This window comes from Monopterus albus, unplaced genomic scaffold (genome assembly GCF_001952655.1).
Source record: "Monopterus albus unplaced genomic scaffold, M_albus_1.0 scaffold246.1, whole genome shotgun sequence".
Lineage (NCBI taxonomy): Eukaryota > Metazoa > Chordata > Actinopteri > Synbranchiformes > Synbranchidae > Monopterus > Monopterus albus.
The window spans coordinates 138,597-151,425 of record NW_018128126.1 but is presented as its reverse complement, the minus strand read 5'-3'; the positions used below and the strand labels follow the sequence as shown (position 1 = coordinate 151,425).

General features: G+C 39.1%; 1 protein-coding gene across 1 annotated transcript in view; it reads right to left on the bottom strand.

Moving 5' to 3' along the window:
• Positions 1–2,336: 2,336 nt before the first annotated feature.
• Positions 2,337–12,829, bottom strand: part of LOC109972081 (A disintegrin and metalloproteinase with thrombospondin motifs 8) — a 24,669-nt gene continuing 14,176 nt past the window's right edge. The window contains 4 exon segments of the mRNA XM_020620719.1: positions 2,337–5,138; positions 7,335–7,510; positions 8,050–8,222; positions 9,387–9,573. Of these exon segments, the coding sequence (XP_020476375.1) occupies positions 4,394–5,138; positions 7,335–7,510; positions 8,050–8,222; positions 9,387–9,573 (1,281 nt within the window). The 3' untranslated portion in view covers positions 2,337–4,393.

The following is a 12,829-nucleotide window of genomic DNA, read 5'->3' as shown; positions in this document are numbered from 1 at the left end:
TTTATGATGGCGATAGAGCACAGCCTCCAACCTGGTACTCTGTTTACATCACGTATTATCAAATGACCACAGACACACAGCAGATTGTCAAAGTGGACACAAAAAGAATTAGGAATGCAAGTATGTCAGGCACGCGGGATATGTGTCTAATGAACATGCAAACGTTTCCAACAGTTTAGCAAGCAGTAGCTAATAGTGTAAAGTTGACATAACAAGTCAGCCAAGGGATGAAAAACATCCGACTTCAACTGTCAAAATAAAAGACGAGCGAGAAATGAGGCTCTCTTTCAGCTCGCTTTATCTTTTAAAACGAATAGACTCGTGCTAAAACACTGTAGTGCATTGGGATATGCGTCATTAAATTATCTTAATGACTACACATATTGATCATGCTACCAACAATATATGTAGTATTTATTATCAAAACGTAATTAGTTCACACATCCAGACTGGCATGCACTGTTCAGTTCAAAAAGTTGTTCATATACTTAAGTTCTATATTTCCCACTACAGTTTATTGGTAAATACATACACACAACCATTTCAATATACAAAACATACTTTTTAATGACCAAGTACCAAAAATAAGCATTTCAAGCTCATTTATTTTGAAACCGAATAAACCACATTCCTAGTGTGACCATGGATAACCCTGCATACATCGACGCAGCTGCTGCACATTAGCTAACTACCGTTAGCTACCAAGCTAGCGCTAGGCGACACAACCCTGCACTATTAGTTGGTTTCCTTTACCTTTATCAGTGCTTAGAAAATATAGTAGCCGGATACATGGCGTGCACCGTGGGGCTAACGTTATCAAACATACGACATGAAAGGAACTTACCCTCAGGGTTAAGGCCTATGATAACGGCTGGGCCTCAGGATGCAAACAGCTCAGTTGACAAAAAGCAGCAAGACAGAGACAGCGGTGCGCCCTGCCGCTCCACTCCACTCACTCACATTCCCTGCGTTACTCGGGCAGTTGTTAACCTGCCAGCCGCCAAAACTCACAGTTTAAATAACGCTAACATGAATTCCTACCACAATAGACTGGCATTTAAAGTTTTCGAGCAGCTGTTTTCATTCCTTTGTGCTCCCTGCTGCTCTTTCAGGGGTGTATTTGTATCCCCACAATGCAACGCGCATCTCTCAATGCACTGTACTGTATGAAACAGGAAGTCTCACATTTACCGACATGTACAACACAACTCCAACGCTGCTCAGAAATTCCCAGTATCCTACAGCTTATTAATTCACATGCAGTTTATATAACCTTTTGTAACATTAGGCCTGTCAGTCAGAACATGCACAGTATGCTATATGTGCTAAATAAATTTATTTTTCTCATACTTTTATTTTTTATGTCTTTGGAATTTTGGAAAACATTTACAACTACCTCAATAGATCATGCAATGCATATTGCACGCTTTCTCACACCCTCTTTATCTTCTGGTATCCTAATTTTATGCAATGTGTCTATGTGCTGTAGTAGAAAAACTCCAGTTTTATCATTGTAAATATTTAATTCATTATTTCCTGCCTCTTTGACAGATGCAATTTCTTAATAGAATGTGAATGTATTGACATTTTTATATTTTAGGTTACATTTTAATTGACTGATTTTTGCACCTGAAACGCTGCCATAGAATATTTTTTTATGAGATGATTGATTTTTGAGTGGTTATGATAAGTTTTTACCTTGTGTGTTGTCTTATTTTTAGGTTTCTATTTTCTAATATTCTCTGTTGTCAATAACTCAAACCACACCAAATTCTGTAAATGATATCATGGCCATACCGGTTTTTGCAACCCATTATGATTTTTACATCTACCAAGTTCAGTCAGATGGAAATAGAATAGTATAAACAGACTGACATTAAAATAGAATATTAAGTCACTGTTGTTGCCTGTTAAATGGAGGTTCCTCCCTAACCACAGCTGTTTATTTTTGTATTGCTGTCATTATTTCAGACATCTGAACAGAGACGTTATTTCAGTGTGGGATTTATAGGGGTTTGTCAGTTTGTTAGATGTGCGGTGAAATCTTGTTCAGCTTTTAAAAGCTGACCCATCTAAAAAAAAAAAGTTCCATTAGCTTAGCCTTAAGTGGTGGGTTTTAGTGTTCCACAATGGTCTAAAATAGTGGAATGCAAAACAGCAAACTTGGCAATTTTTTTGGAATTTATGGCTCATTTTGAAGTTTGGCTTCTACTAATCGTGGCATGATTGTTGTGTGTACTCCTCAATCTGGACCAAAAGAAAAGTCCTTAAGTAATGAAGCTTTTGTGTGCAACAGAGAAAAGGAGTAAGGATCAGTAAAAAAGAACTGTGTTTTGACATAAATGTGTTTATTTGACCATTTTTATAGACAAAAATCTCAAAGGCAGCATCTGCCATGTTAAGTACATGTCCAAAGTAAAAACTTTACAAAAATAAATAGCTTAAAAAGCGGTAATAATAAAATAGTATGATCCTTCACTGAAGGGATATAGGCCTAATGCGCCATCTCTTTTGTCTCATAACATACTGTAAATTAACAACAGGAATGAAGAAATCAAATATACATACAAGAAAACAACTGGAAGCATTTTCTTATGATGCATTAACAAATAAAAGTCTGAAAATTAATAAAATTAATGTTATTATCATATAAACAATAGATGCTTATCACAACTTAATAACACTTCGAAAGACACTATTGAACTGTTAATTGCTTGTACCACTGTTTCTCTCAACTGCATTGTAATGCAACTGGCAAAAGGTTAAAATAAACTATAGGGTAGAAGGGAAATCATCTGTCTTTTTTTGTGGTCAGAAAAAAACAGATATAATCTAATCTAATTTTACACAGCATGTAAACTCAAATTCCATCTATTTCTATAAATTCTACATGTGTAGTTAATCTGCTTTGATGGGCACATTTTTAAGTCCAAAATATTGTCGGGATTAATGACTTTGAATTATTTCCCCATAGCTCAGCAATAAAAACATGACATCTTCATCACAGTCACATTTTGTTGTGTAGAAAACACAAGCAATCAAACAGGAGCATGTTTCACAAAGGTTTAAAATCCAAATAGCTCAACTGTACATATATACCTCAATAGTAGGTACAGTAAATGGCTCGATCAAAGCTTTGTGGGGATGTGGAGTGCTGTAGAGGACACCTGGAGGTATCGTTACATTGTGCTAGTGCTTGACAGCAGGTTCCATGCCATTTGTTCTGTCCCAGTTTAAATGACAGAGAATTTAGAAAGACGAGCTGCAAATTATATAAAAATTCATCCAAAAAGTTAGTTTCTGTTTAAAGTGGGACTAGAAAGCTTCTCATTCTGGAGAAAACACACACACAGCATCTTCAACTAGCATCTATACATACTAAAAAAAATGAGGTAGATTTCCATTAGTTTCAATTTCAACAGTGGTTGTCAAATGTCAACAAAAACTGACAAAACAATATTCAGGCAAATGCCCTTGGTGTGACTTGTAGTGACCAGTTGGTAACATGGATGGATTATCAGACACTGGCTCCCTGGGCACAGACACATAAAAGGCCCCCACCCCTCCTACATACTGTAGGAACAAGACACCCAAAGTTAAGAGACAAAAACTGTCACAAACTAGACAGCACTCAGAGAGTGCAAACCTCCACCAGGGCACCCCCATGCCATTAAAATAATTCAAGGACTGGGATGATGATCTGGATCACCACCAAAATGCAGTGGATTGTTCCATTCCACACCCTAACGCTCCAAAAGATTTCTTCATAATGCATTCAGAATTTTTTCAGTTATACTGTGAAGAAACCAGCAAAAAACTGTGCCAGTATGTCTGTTTAGTAACCCTCCATGACTGGTAAGTGCAGTCAAACCAAAATAGGAAAGTTCACTGGTTCTCTTTGAGGTTGTTTTGTGTCTCTTTGTAGTCATGTGAGTTTTGCATCCCTTAATAGTTGCTTTGTGTTGCTTCATGGTTCATAGATTCTTTGTAGCCACTCTGCTTCTATTTGCATTTCTTTGTGGTCATTTTGTGTCTCTGTAGTCTTGTTGTGCATATTTATAGTTATTTGTGTCTCTGTGGTCATTTTATGTCCCTTTGTGTGGTTGTTCTGTGTCTCTTTGTACTATTTTTGTTTATCTTTATAGTGATTTGCACCATTTAGTCATTTTGTGGCTCTTTGTAGTCATTTTCTGTCCCTTTGTAGTAATTTATATATCTTTGTAGTCATGTTTCATCTCTTTGTAGCTATTTGCATTTCATTATAGTCATTTTGTCTCTCTAGGTAATCATCATGTCTGCTGACCCCATGTGCCCAGATGTCTGTTCAGTAATCCATCCATGTTTGATAAGTGCAGTAAAATGAAAACCAGACAGTTTTCTGAGCTCATGTTCTTCATAAGCACTCCTGGTTGAGACATTCTTCAGAGATTGGCTTTGGGACTTTGTTTGGATCACACTTCTCTGGCTCAACAGTCTTCCCAGTGTAATCTGTGCAGAAGACACTGCGGTGGCGTTCCCCTTGGCCACAAGTTCGTGAACAGGCAGACCAAGGTCCCATCTGCCATATGGGGCATGGCAGATCCCCACAAGGTTTGATATCTGGGGGCTTCAGGTCTTTGTTGCACTGACTGGAAAGGAAGCCTGCACTGTCTTGGCATTCAACATTCCTCCTGGACCATCCGGAATTACAGCTCTTGGAACATTCAGACCACTCCCCTAGCACCCAGTCAGGTGCATCAAAGGGATGGAGCATATGCAAAGACTGTGAAAATCCCTTCTTCTCCTTGGATTTATTGAAGGTGACATCTTTAGGGATGAAAAAGGTATATTTGACTTTAGGAGGGTTGGCATCCCCTGCAGTGGCCAGGAGTTGGACGGTGATGGCCTCCTTCAGCTGCCTGAAACTCTGGACCCTCTCCAGTGTAGTGGAGGAGCCGCTGTATTTCAGCACAGCACCTAGTACAGGAATGTCCTGTTCCACTGTGGATACAGAAAAGTTACCGTTGAGGATGTAATCGCCATTCTCTCTCTGTATAGCCAAGTAGTTCCCATCATGTTTGATTCCTCTGTGGCTCCGTTGTTTAATGTCGATGTTAGTGGCACCAATGGGAATTGTGACAATGTCACTGTATCCAGAGCTGGTATAGAAAAGGAAAAAGGTAGATTTAGATCACATATAGACTTTGTTTTGTTTTAAAGTTAAGGGGCTCAAATTTGATGAAATAGAGTGCAGTGCTAAACTCATATCTAAACACCAGGAGCAACGTGCATACGGCTGTGTTCAGCAATATTTTGCAATTTTGGTCATCACAGATGCAACCAGGTGTTACCGAGTGCATTGAGGAGGAGAGGCAAAATACATTATTAAAGGGAGGAATACATCATGAGCAGGTGGAGTCAGGGCTAGCTTTAGTTATGTCCAGTCAAACCAGCTCCTCTCATCCCTTTCAAAGAGCAGGGTAAAAACCTGACTGACTGATGTCACTGATGTAATGATATAGAAGTATACAAGAAGAAAGATTATTTTCCTGTATCTTCTTCTCCTGCCAGTTATGTACTCCAATCCTAAACTGGGATGACAAAACTATTTATGTAGAAGTACTGTGCATACTGTATATATTCACTCAGGAGTCTGCTAATATCACTGACTAGGGTTTGTGCTTGGTAGAAAGATCCTATAACCAGCAGCAATTATACAGCATAATTTACTCACAGCTGCATCCGATGTCCAAAATCCACAGGGCTCTTGGAGTCATTTGCATGTACCCTTATATTTTGTAGCTTTAAAGATAATACATAAAATCATGTTGTAATCATGGCCTTTATGGTGAAACTGGTTGCAGTCCACCAGAGCACACAGTCAGTGGATGCGTCACCCACCTTATCTCCACCTACAGCTGCTTTCAGTCAAACCATCAAAAAATGCGAAAAATTGTCAAAATATATCCCTGTGGAAGTAACGGTGGCATGTCTGTGTGAAGCTTGTTTGTTTGATGAAAAGGTACTTAACAGTGACAGCAGTGCACAGTGAGGTCAGACTGACATTACCTACTGCCTAATAAGGTAACTGGTCTTTCTCACTACTCATGAGCTGTGTTCATGTGTTGTTTTGTTCACTTGTGTTTAATTGTTCATCTGATCTGTGATTCCCACACACCAGCTGCAGATTACCCTCAAAGGCATCCTGTAAAGACAGTTGGTGCATCCTGACGCACTCCAACACTGTTTGACAATGCTCAGATCTATAGCCACATACTGAGAACTATCTTATGCTATTTGATTAAAATAGTTCTAAATTATCACACATATTTCATAACCCAGATAATTTCACAATAAATTACTCTGTGAATTCTGACAGATCAGTTGTGGATTTAAGGGTTAATTGCAAGTTGGTGTGGCCTTCAAAATACATTTGGGTCCCTGCTCTCCTGCTTCCCAGCCTGCGTGCTTGTCGGGAAAATTGCAATGCACCTGCGATAGCGATAAGAGGTGGTCTGAGAAAATGTTATCGTTATCGCTATTTCAGGCTGGCAGGAAAACAGATCCCATAGTGCCATGTGATGTTGAGTGGCTTATTACAGGGAGTTTTTAGTTTTGCTGCTTAGATGCACTAATATCTGTAGTTTTACACAAGTACAGAACTTAACCAATCACTTCAGTAAATAAGTTATGAGGCAACAAGTAGTATTTCAAATAATGAAAGCATAATTTATTATAGTCAGCCTGTAAGTTATTATATATAGTGCAGTTACTTCATGCAAAGATAAGTCAGTTTTTCTGCTTGGACAGGTATGTCAGTGTTTTGTGAACCATGAATTCAACTCAAAATAAATATATAAATAAACAAACATTGCCTGCCTCTACTAGTATATTTGTGTTTTATCATTGTCTGGGACTTCAGAGAGTTTCATGGAGATGATTTGTTTCTCACTCAAAGTCATTTAAAAGGTCACTTCATTACCAATAAATAAAACAATCAATTCATTTACTAACATAACATTTTTAAGTTCAGACCTCTCCATCAGACAGATAGCTTCAGTTTGAGATACAATATAATGCAACTTAACCTCACTGGACCCCCAACTCCAAAGGACCACAATCCTCACAAATCCCAGTTTAAACACTGCCCTGGACTAGTCTTACAACTGAATTAAGTTGTGCTTGCATGCGCTGATAATACCTAGCCGTTCTTTTCACCACAGCTTGATTAGTAAATACATACATACACTTCAGTGAACATGAACTTTATTGTAACTACGTGTACTATACATCCATGGCTTTATCGTTTTCAGATGTCACATTTTGTCAGTACACTTTTTTGTTATATCACTTACGTTGCTTTGTTGTAGGAGCCTGTGACTTTTCTGCAGGTAAGCCCACTTCCTCCACACACTCCACACTTATCCACTCTCTTGTTGGATCCAATCACCTTGTCACAGCCTGCCTTCACACACTGGCCTTGAACACACACCGATGTAGTGTCAGGGCCACAGACTGTCCCATCAATCACCTGCATTGACACAACAAGTGGGCGTTGATTCTGTAGTTACAGGTGTAAAGAAAGAGTCTGATTATTCTGAGTGTGTGTATGTGTGCCCATTTCATTCCTAGCATGTAACTCATGTGCCTTTATAAGATGTAGTGACAATAACATTTGAAGAAAAAAAAGAAGAAGGCCTTTTCCAGCACTTTAAACCACATGTTAGAATTCACATCAGTAGATGAAGGTTATAATGAGGTAACACTGTGATTGTTCAAGATTTGATTGTAACCTCCACCCAGTGATGAAGGCCATGGAATGTAGCTGAAAACTCCATAAAAGGCTAGAAAGCTGACAGAGAGTTAAGATGCTTCTGTCAGACTACTGTTTTCAGTGTTCTTATTATGCTATAGGACACAACTATTTTCTAAATACCCAATATAATAGGAAATTTAAACAGAGTTTGGAAGAAACTCTTTTGATTGGAAAGCATTACATCAATACCGGGGCATGCTACTTGTAGTGTGAACATAATGTGTTGGCAAAATGGCTCATGTTGAGTACTATACCTTGGATTCAAACACCTTAAATTCACTGCTGCCTCTGGCTCTGCAGAACAGCTTACATCTGTCTCTGGGAGAAACACCAGCATACTTTGGTATCCACTGTTTCATGTTGCCGTTGTAGTCCACATAGTTGGGGCTGTTGTACTTCTCACACTGTTCCTCTCTGAAGCTCTTCCCTATGTGTAAAAAGCAGAAATTTCACAACAGATGTAGGCCAATCTACTGAGAGAGAGCTCTTGAAAAAATAATAACCCCTAACAAATACTTTCCAAGGTAAATTAACTTCCTTTCAAAACATTATTTCTTTAGATATGCCCTACAATCAATATGTTGAAGCTAATACAAATTAATACTCAGTTCTGTGCAAAAGTCTTCGGCCACCACAGTTTTGCTGTTTTAGCAAGGTTGTAATGATCATTTGGATCTGTCTCAGTCTCTTTATTAAGATATATATAACCAGAAAATACAAGACATATGTACACAAAATTAAAAAGCACAAGGTTTTCAGAACAAAAATGGCTTCTACAGTCCAAAACCAGTATTTAGTGTGACCTCTGCTTGTACTTAATACAGCTTGAATTCTTTTAGGGAGACCGTCTTGAAACCATGACAGACCCTCCACCATGTTTCACCGAAGGCTGCCACACTCATTCCTACACTCATTCATCCACCTCTCTCCAACTTCTCACATACTGTCAACGATTGGACCCAGAGAGTTCAAACTTCAGTTCATTGCTCCATAAGACTCTTTTCCACTGATCTTCAATCTTTGTGAGCTTTTGCATATCTGAGCCTTTTCTCCCTGTTCCCCTTCTGGAAAAGTGGCTTCTTGGCTGCTGCCGTTCCTATCAAGTTCTTTGGACTGTGGAAGGACCGACTTGGCATCCAGATGAAGCTGCCCGATGCTGAGCCCTGTCACTGCTGGATTTCCTCTGGTCTCTCAAAGAAGAAACTCTGAGAAGCGTCTCATCAGATTCTGACAGTTTTCTTGGTTTTCTACACTTCTTCATATTTCTTTAGAACAGCTTGAACACCACATCTTGAGTATCCAGTTTGTTATATTTCCTGTATTTCCTAGTATATTCTTTGTATTTTCTATATTTTTCATAACATTACTAAAACAACAAAACTAATGGTGGCCTAAGACTTTTGCACAGTACTGTATATTAATGTCATAAGTTAATACTAAGTTTATATTTGTATTTTTTATTTTGGTTAAAAAAATTGAATGAGGCAGTATTTAGCAACGAAAAATATTAAATATAGTTCACCTTCTCCGTTGATTTTCTCTTTGTCTTATGTGATAGTCGACTAAACTTACTTAGAGTTTTAATTCTCACCTTCATTGTTATCACAGGGTTGAGTGTTGCAGGACTGGTACTGAACCCTCTGCCCCTCACAGTACTTCCCTCCGTTCTGAGGCATGGGGTCAGTACACTCCCTGTAGGAGAACTCCACCCCACCTCCACATGTTCTGGAGCACTGCTGCCATGGTCCCCATGAGCTCCAGCCACCGTCTACAACCACCTGCAGTACACAATACAAGAAAAGAGGAAAAAAGAGCTGCCAGAGTAGTTGGTTAGAGCAAAGTGCCAAAGCCAATATCAGCTGTGCAGCCCAAACCACAGTCTGGGCTTCTGGGTTTGAGGCAACGCAGTTTGTTGGCGTGCCACAAATCCAGTCTAAATCTGGTATTTATGTTCGGCACACGCCTGCTGTCTGCTTCTACCCACATTCCTGCCACATGTGTCACTCACCCCTAGTGGAACTTGCCATGCTGCAGCTTTGTACAACCTCAAATCAGATAAAGTGGGGACAGTATGTAAAATTTAAATTAAACCTGAAAATAGTCATTTATAAATCATCTGTGTCCTGTATTACATTGAAAACAACACAGCAGCACATTATTTGATGTGATACCTCATCAGTTTTATTCTTTGTCCAAAATAAACACTCACTTCAATTCTGATGCTGCAACACATTCTAAAAAAAGTTGGGACAGTAAAGTGTTTACCACAGTGTGATGTTGTTGTTCCTTTTCACGACACTTAAAAGACGTTTAGGGACTGAGGACACCAGGTGATTCAGTCTGTCAGGTGTCATTTTGTGGAACATAGTAAAGGAAGGACATCCTTCCTACAACCATAAATCTGAAAAAGTAGGGACATTATGTAAAATCAAAATTTAAACTGAAAATAGTGATGTGTAAACCATCTGTGTCCTGTATCACATTGAAATGTGATACTTCATCAATTTTATTCTATGTTCAAAATAAACACTCGCTTCAATTCTGATACTGTAACACATTCAGTAAAGTAAAGTGTTTACCACAGTGTGATGTTGTTGTTCCTTTTCACAACACTTAAAAGACGTTTAGGGACTGAGGACACCAGGTGATTCAGTCTGTCAGGTGTCATTTTGTCCCATTCTTCCTGTAAACAAGTCTTAAGGTGCAACAGTCCTGGGTCATTGTTGATGGAGTTTGCATTTCAAAATGCTCCACACATTCTCTATTTGGGGACAGGTTGGGACTGCAGGCAGGACAGTCCAGTACTCACACCCTTTTCCTCCACAGCCAGGCCTTGGTAATGTGGCACTATGAGGTTTTGCATTGTCTTGTTGAAATATTCACGAGAATCTCTGGAAAAGACGTCGTCTTGAAGGCAGCAGATGTTGCTCCAAAACCTCTGTGTATTGTTCAGCATTAATGGAGCCATCACAGAAGTGGAAGTTACCTTTGCCAAGGGCACTGACACAACCCCAGACCATGACAGACCCTGGCTTTTGGACTTGTTGATGGTAACAGTCTGGATGGTCTTTTCTGTCTTTGGTCCAGAGCACACAGAATCCATTCTTTCCAACAGAGAACTGAAACACTGATTCTTCTGACCACAGTACATGTTTCCATTGTGTGATGGGCCATCCCAGATGCCTCTGAGCCCAAAGCAGTCGACTGAGCTTCTGGACACTGTTGACATAGGGCTTCCTTTTGGCACAGTACAGTTTTAAACAGCATTTATGGATGTAACTACGTATTATGTGCCATCTGAGGGATCAGAGAGCACGGACATCCAGCTTAGGCTTGTGTCCTTTATGCACCGAAATCCCTCCAGATTCCTCAAATCTTTTATTGATGTTCTGCACCAAAGAGGGTGACATATCCAAATCCTTTCCTATCTTTCTCTGAAGGACATGGGCTTTAAACATTTCAATCATTTTCTCACACATATATTTGCAAACCGGGGGTCCTCAGCCCATCTTTGCTCCTAAAGGACTCAGCCTTTCCTGGATGCCACCTTTGTACCAAATCATGATGCAGTCACATGTTGACATCATTAGTTTCACATGGAATCATTTCATTGTTTTACCTCATTACTGGTGCTGAAATGCAACTGTCCCAACTTTTTTTTGGAATGTGTTGCAGCATCAGAATTGAAGTGAGTGTTTATCTTGAACAAAGAATAAAACTGATGAGGTATCATATCAAATAATGTGCTGCTGTGTTGTTTTCAATGTAATACAGGACACAGATGATTTATAAATTACTATTTTCAGTTTTAATTTTGATTTTACATATGGTCGCAACTTTGACTGGTTTGGGGTTGTAAATCAAAGTTGAAAGTGTGTGTATGCTTATGTATATATATAGTATACCGGTATGTGTGTTTACCAGAGGTTTGGACCAGTTAACATCCTTATTACCAGCATGTCTGGATTCATACACAAAGAGAAGATATCAATCCAACCAAGCTAAACTGAAACACTGGGATGTATAAATGTTCTTTTAAATGCAAAAATCCATCCAAAGGCAGCTGGATTTAAATTCACTAAGTTCTAAAAATGCTGTAATGCTTACCTTTATCCCGTACTTTTCATTTATCTAAAAGCCTTAGACAGCTGCAATACTGAAAAAGGTCTTATCTCCACTAACTAAACCAATGTATTTATTCTACAGAGATTTGTAAGATGTTTTTGTAGTTTGACATGAAAGTTAAAGATTTTCATGAAATACAAGATTTCTAATATTTGATTTTGTATTAAGTTGTTGACTGATTAAAAATCAGACAAATCTTATAGCTGTTCTGGAACCTTTGATTGTTTCACATGATCTTCTTTAGTAGAAGGATTTTTGCTGATTTGTAAAATTGTGGAATACTTGCTGAAAAACTTCAGGACTTCTCATCTGTTTTGCTTTAAAATGTGACCTTTAATGTTATGGCAGCCCCCCTCACCAGGAGGGTGAGGAAGGACTGAGGTTGGGCTCAAGTTTGCAGACCCAGGTGCTAGGGAAAAAAAACATGTTGGTTGCTGGTTACAAAAGAACACAGAGTATCAAAAGAACATAACAAAGTCCAAGTATATAAAAGTCCAGGTAGAGTAGAGATGGTGGAGGGAAACAAACAGGGGAAGCCAGGGACTGACGCAAAAACCAAAAGGGGAGGAAGATGAAGACGGACAGGTGAAAGAACAAAAAGACCAGTGTACACAATGCAATCCACAGCACAGGAACTGTCAGCGCGGAAAACAAAGGCACGTATTGCTAACCGCATAAGTGGTGTGATAGAGTCAAGCCAAAACGCACAGAAACTGTCAGCGTAGCATTCTATCTACGTACATTACGCGGTACTTGGTTAATGTTCCAGCGAAACTGGAGCGTCTGTCAGTGGTATAAATAAGGAGGAGAAGGTAATCATCGGGATGCACCCCAGCTGTGTGCATTGACAAACCAGTTGCTAATTACTGGAATTCTACACAGCTGAGGTGCAGAGCCCACATGATAAAG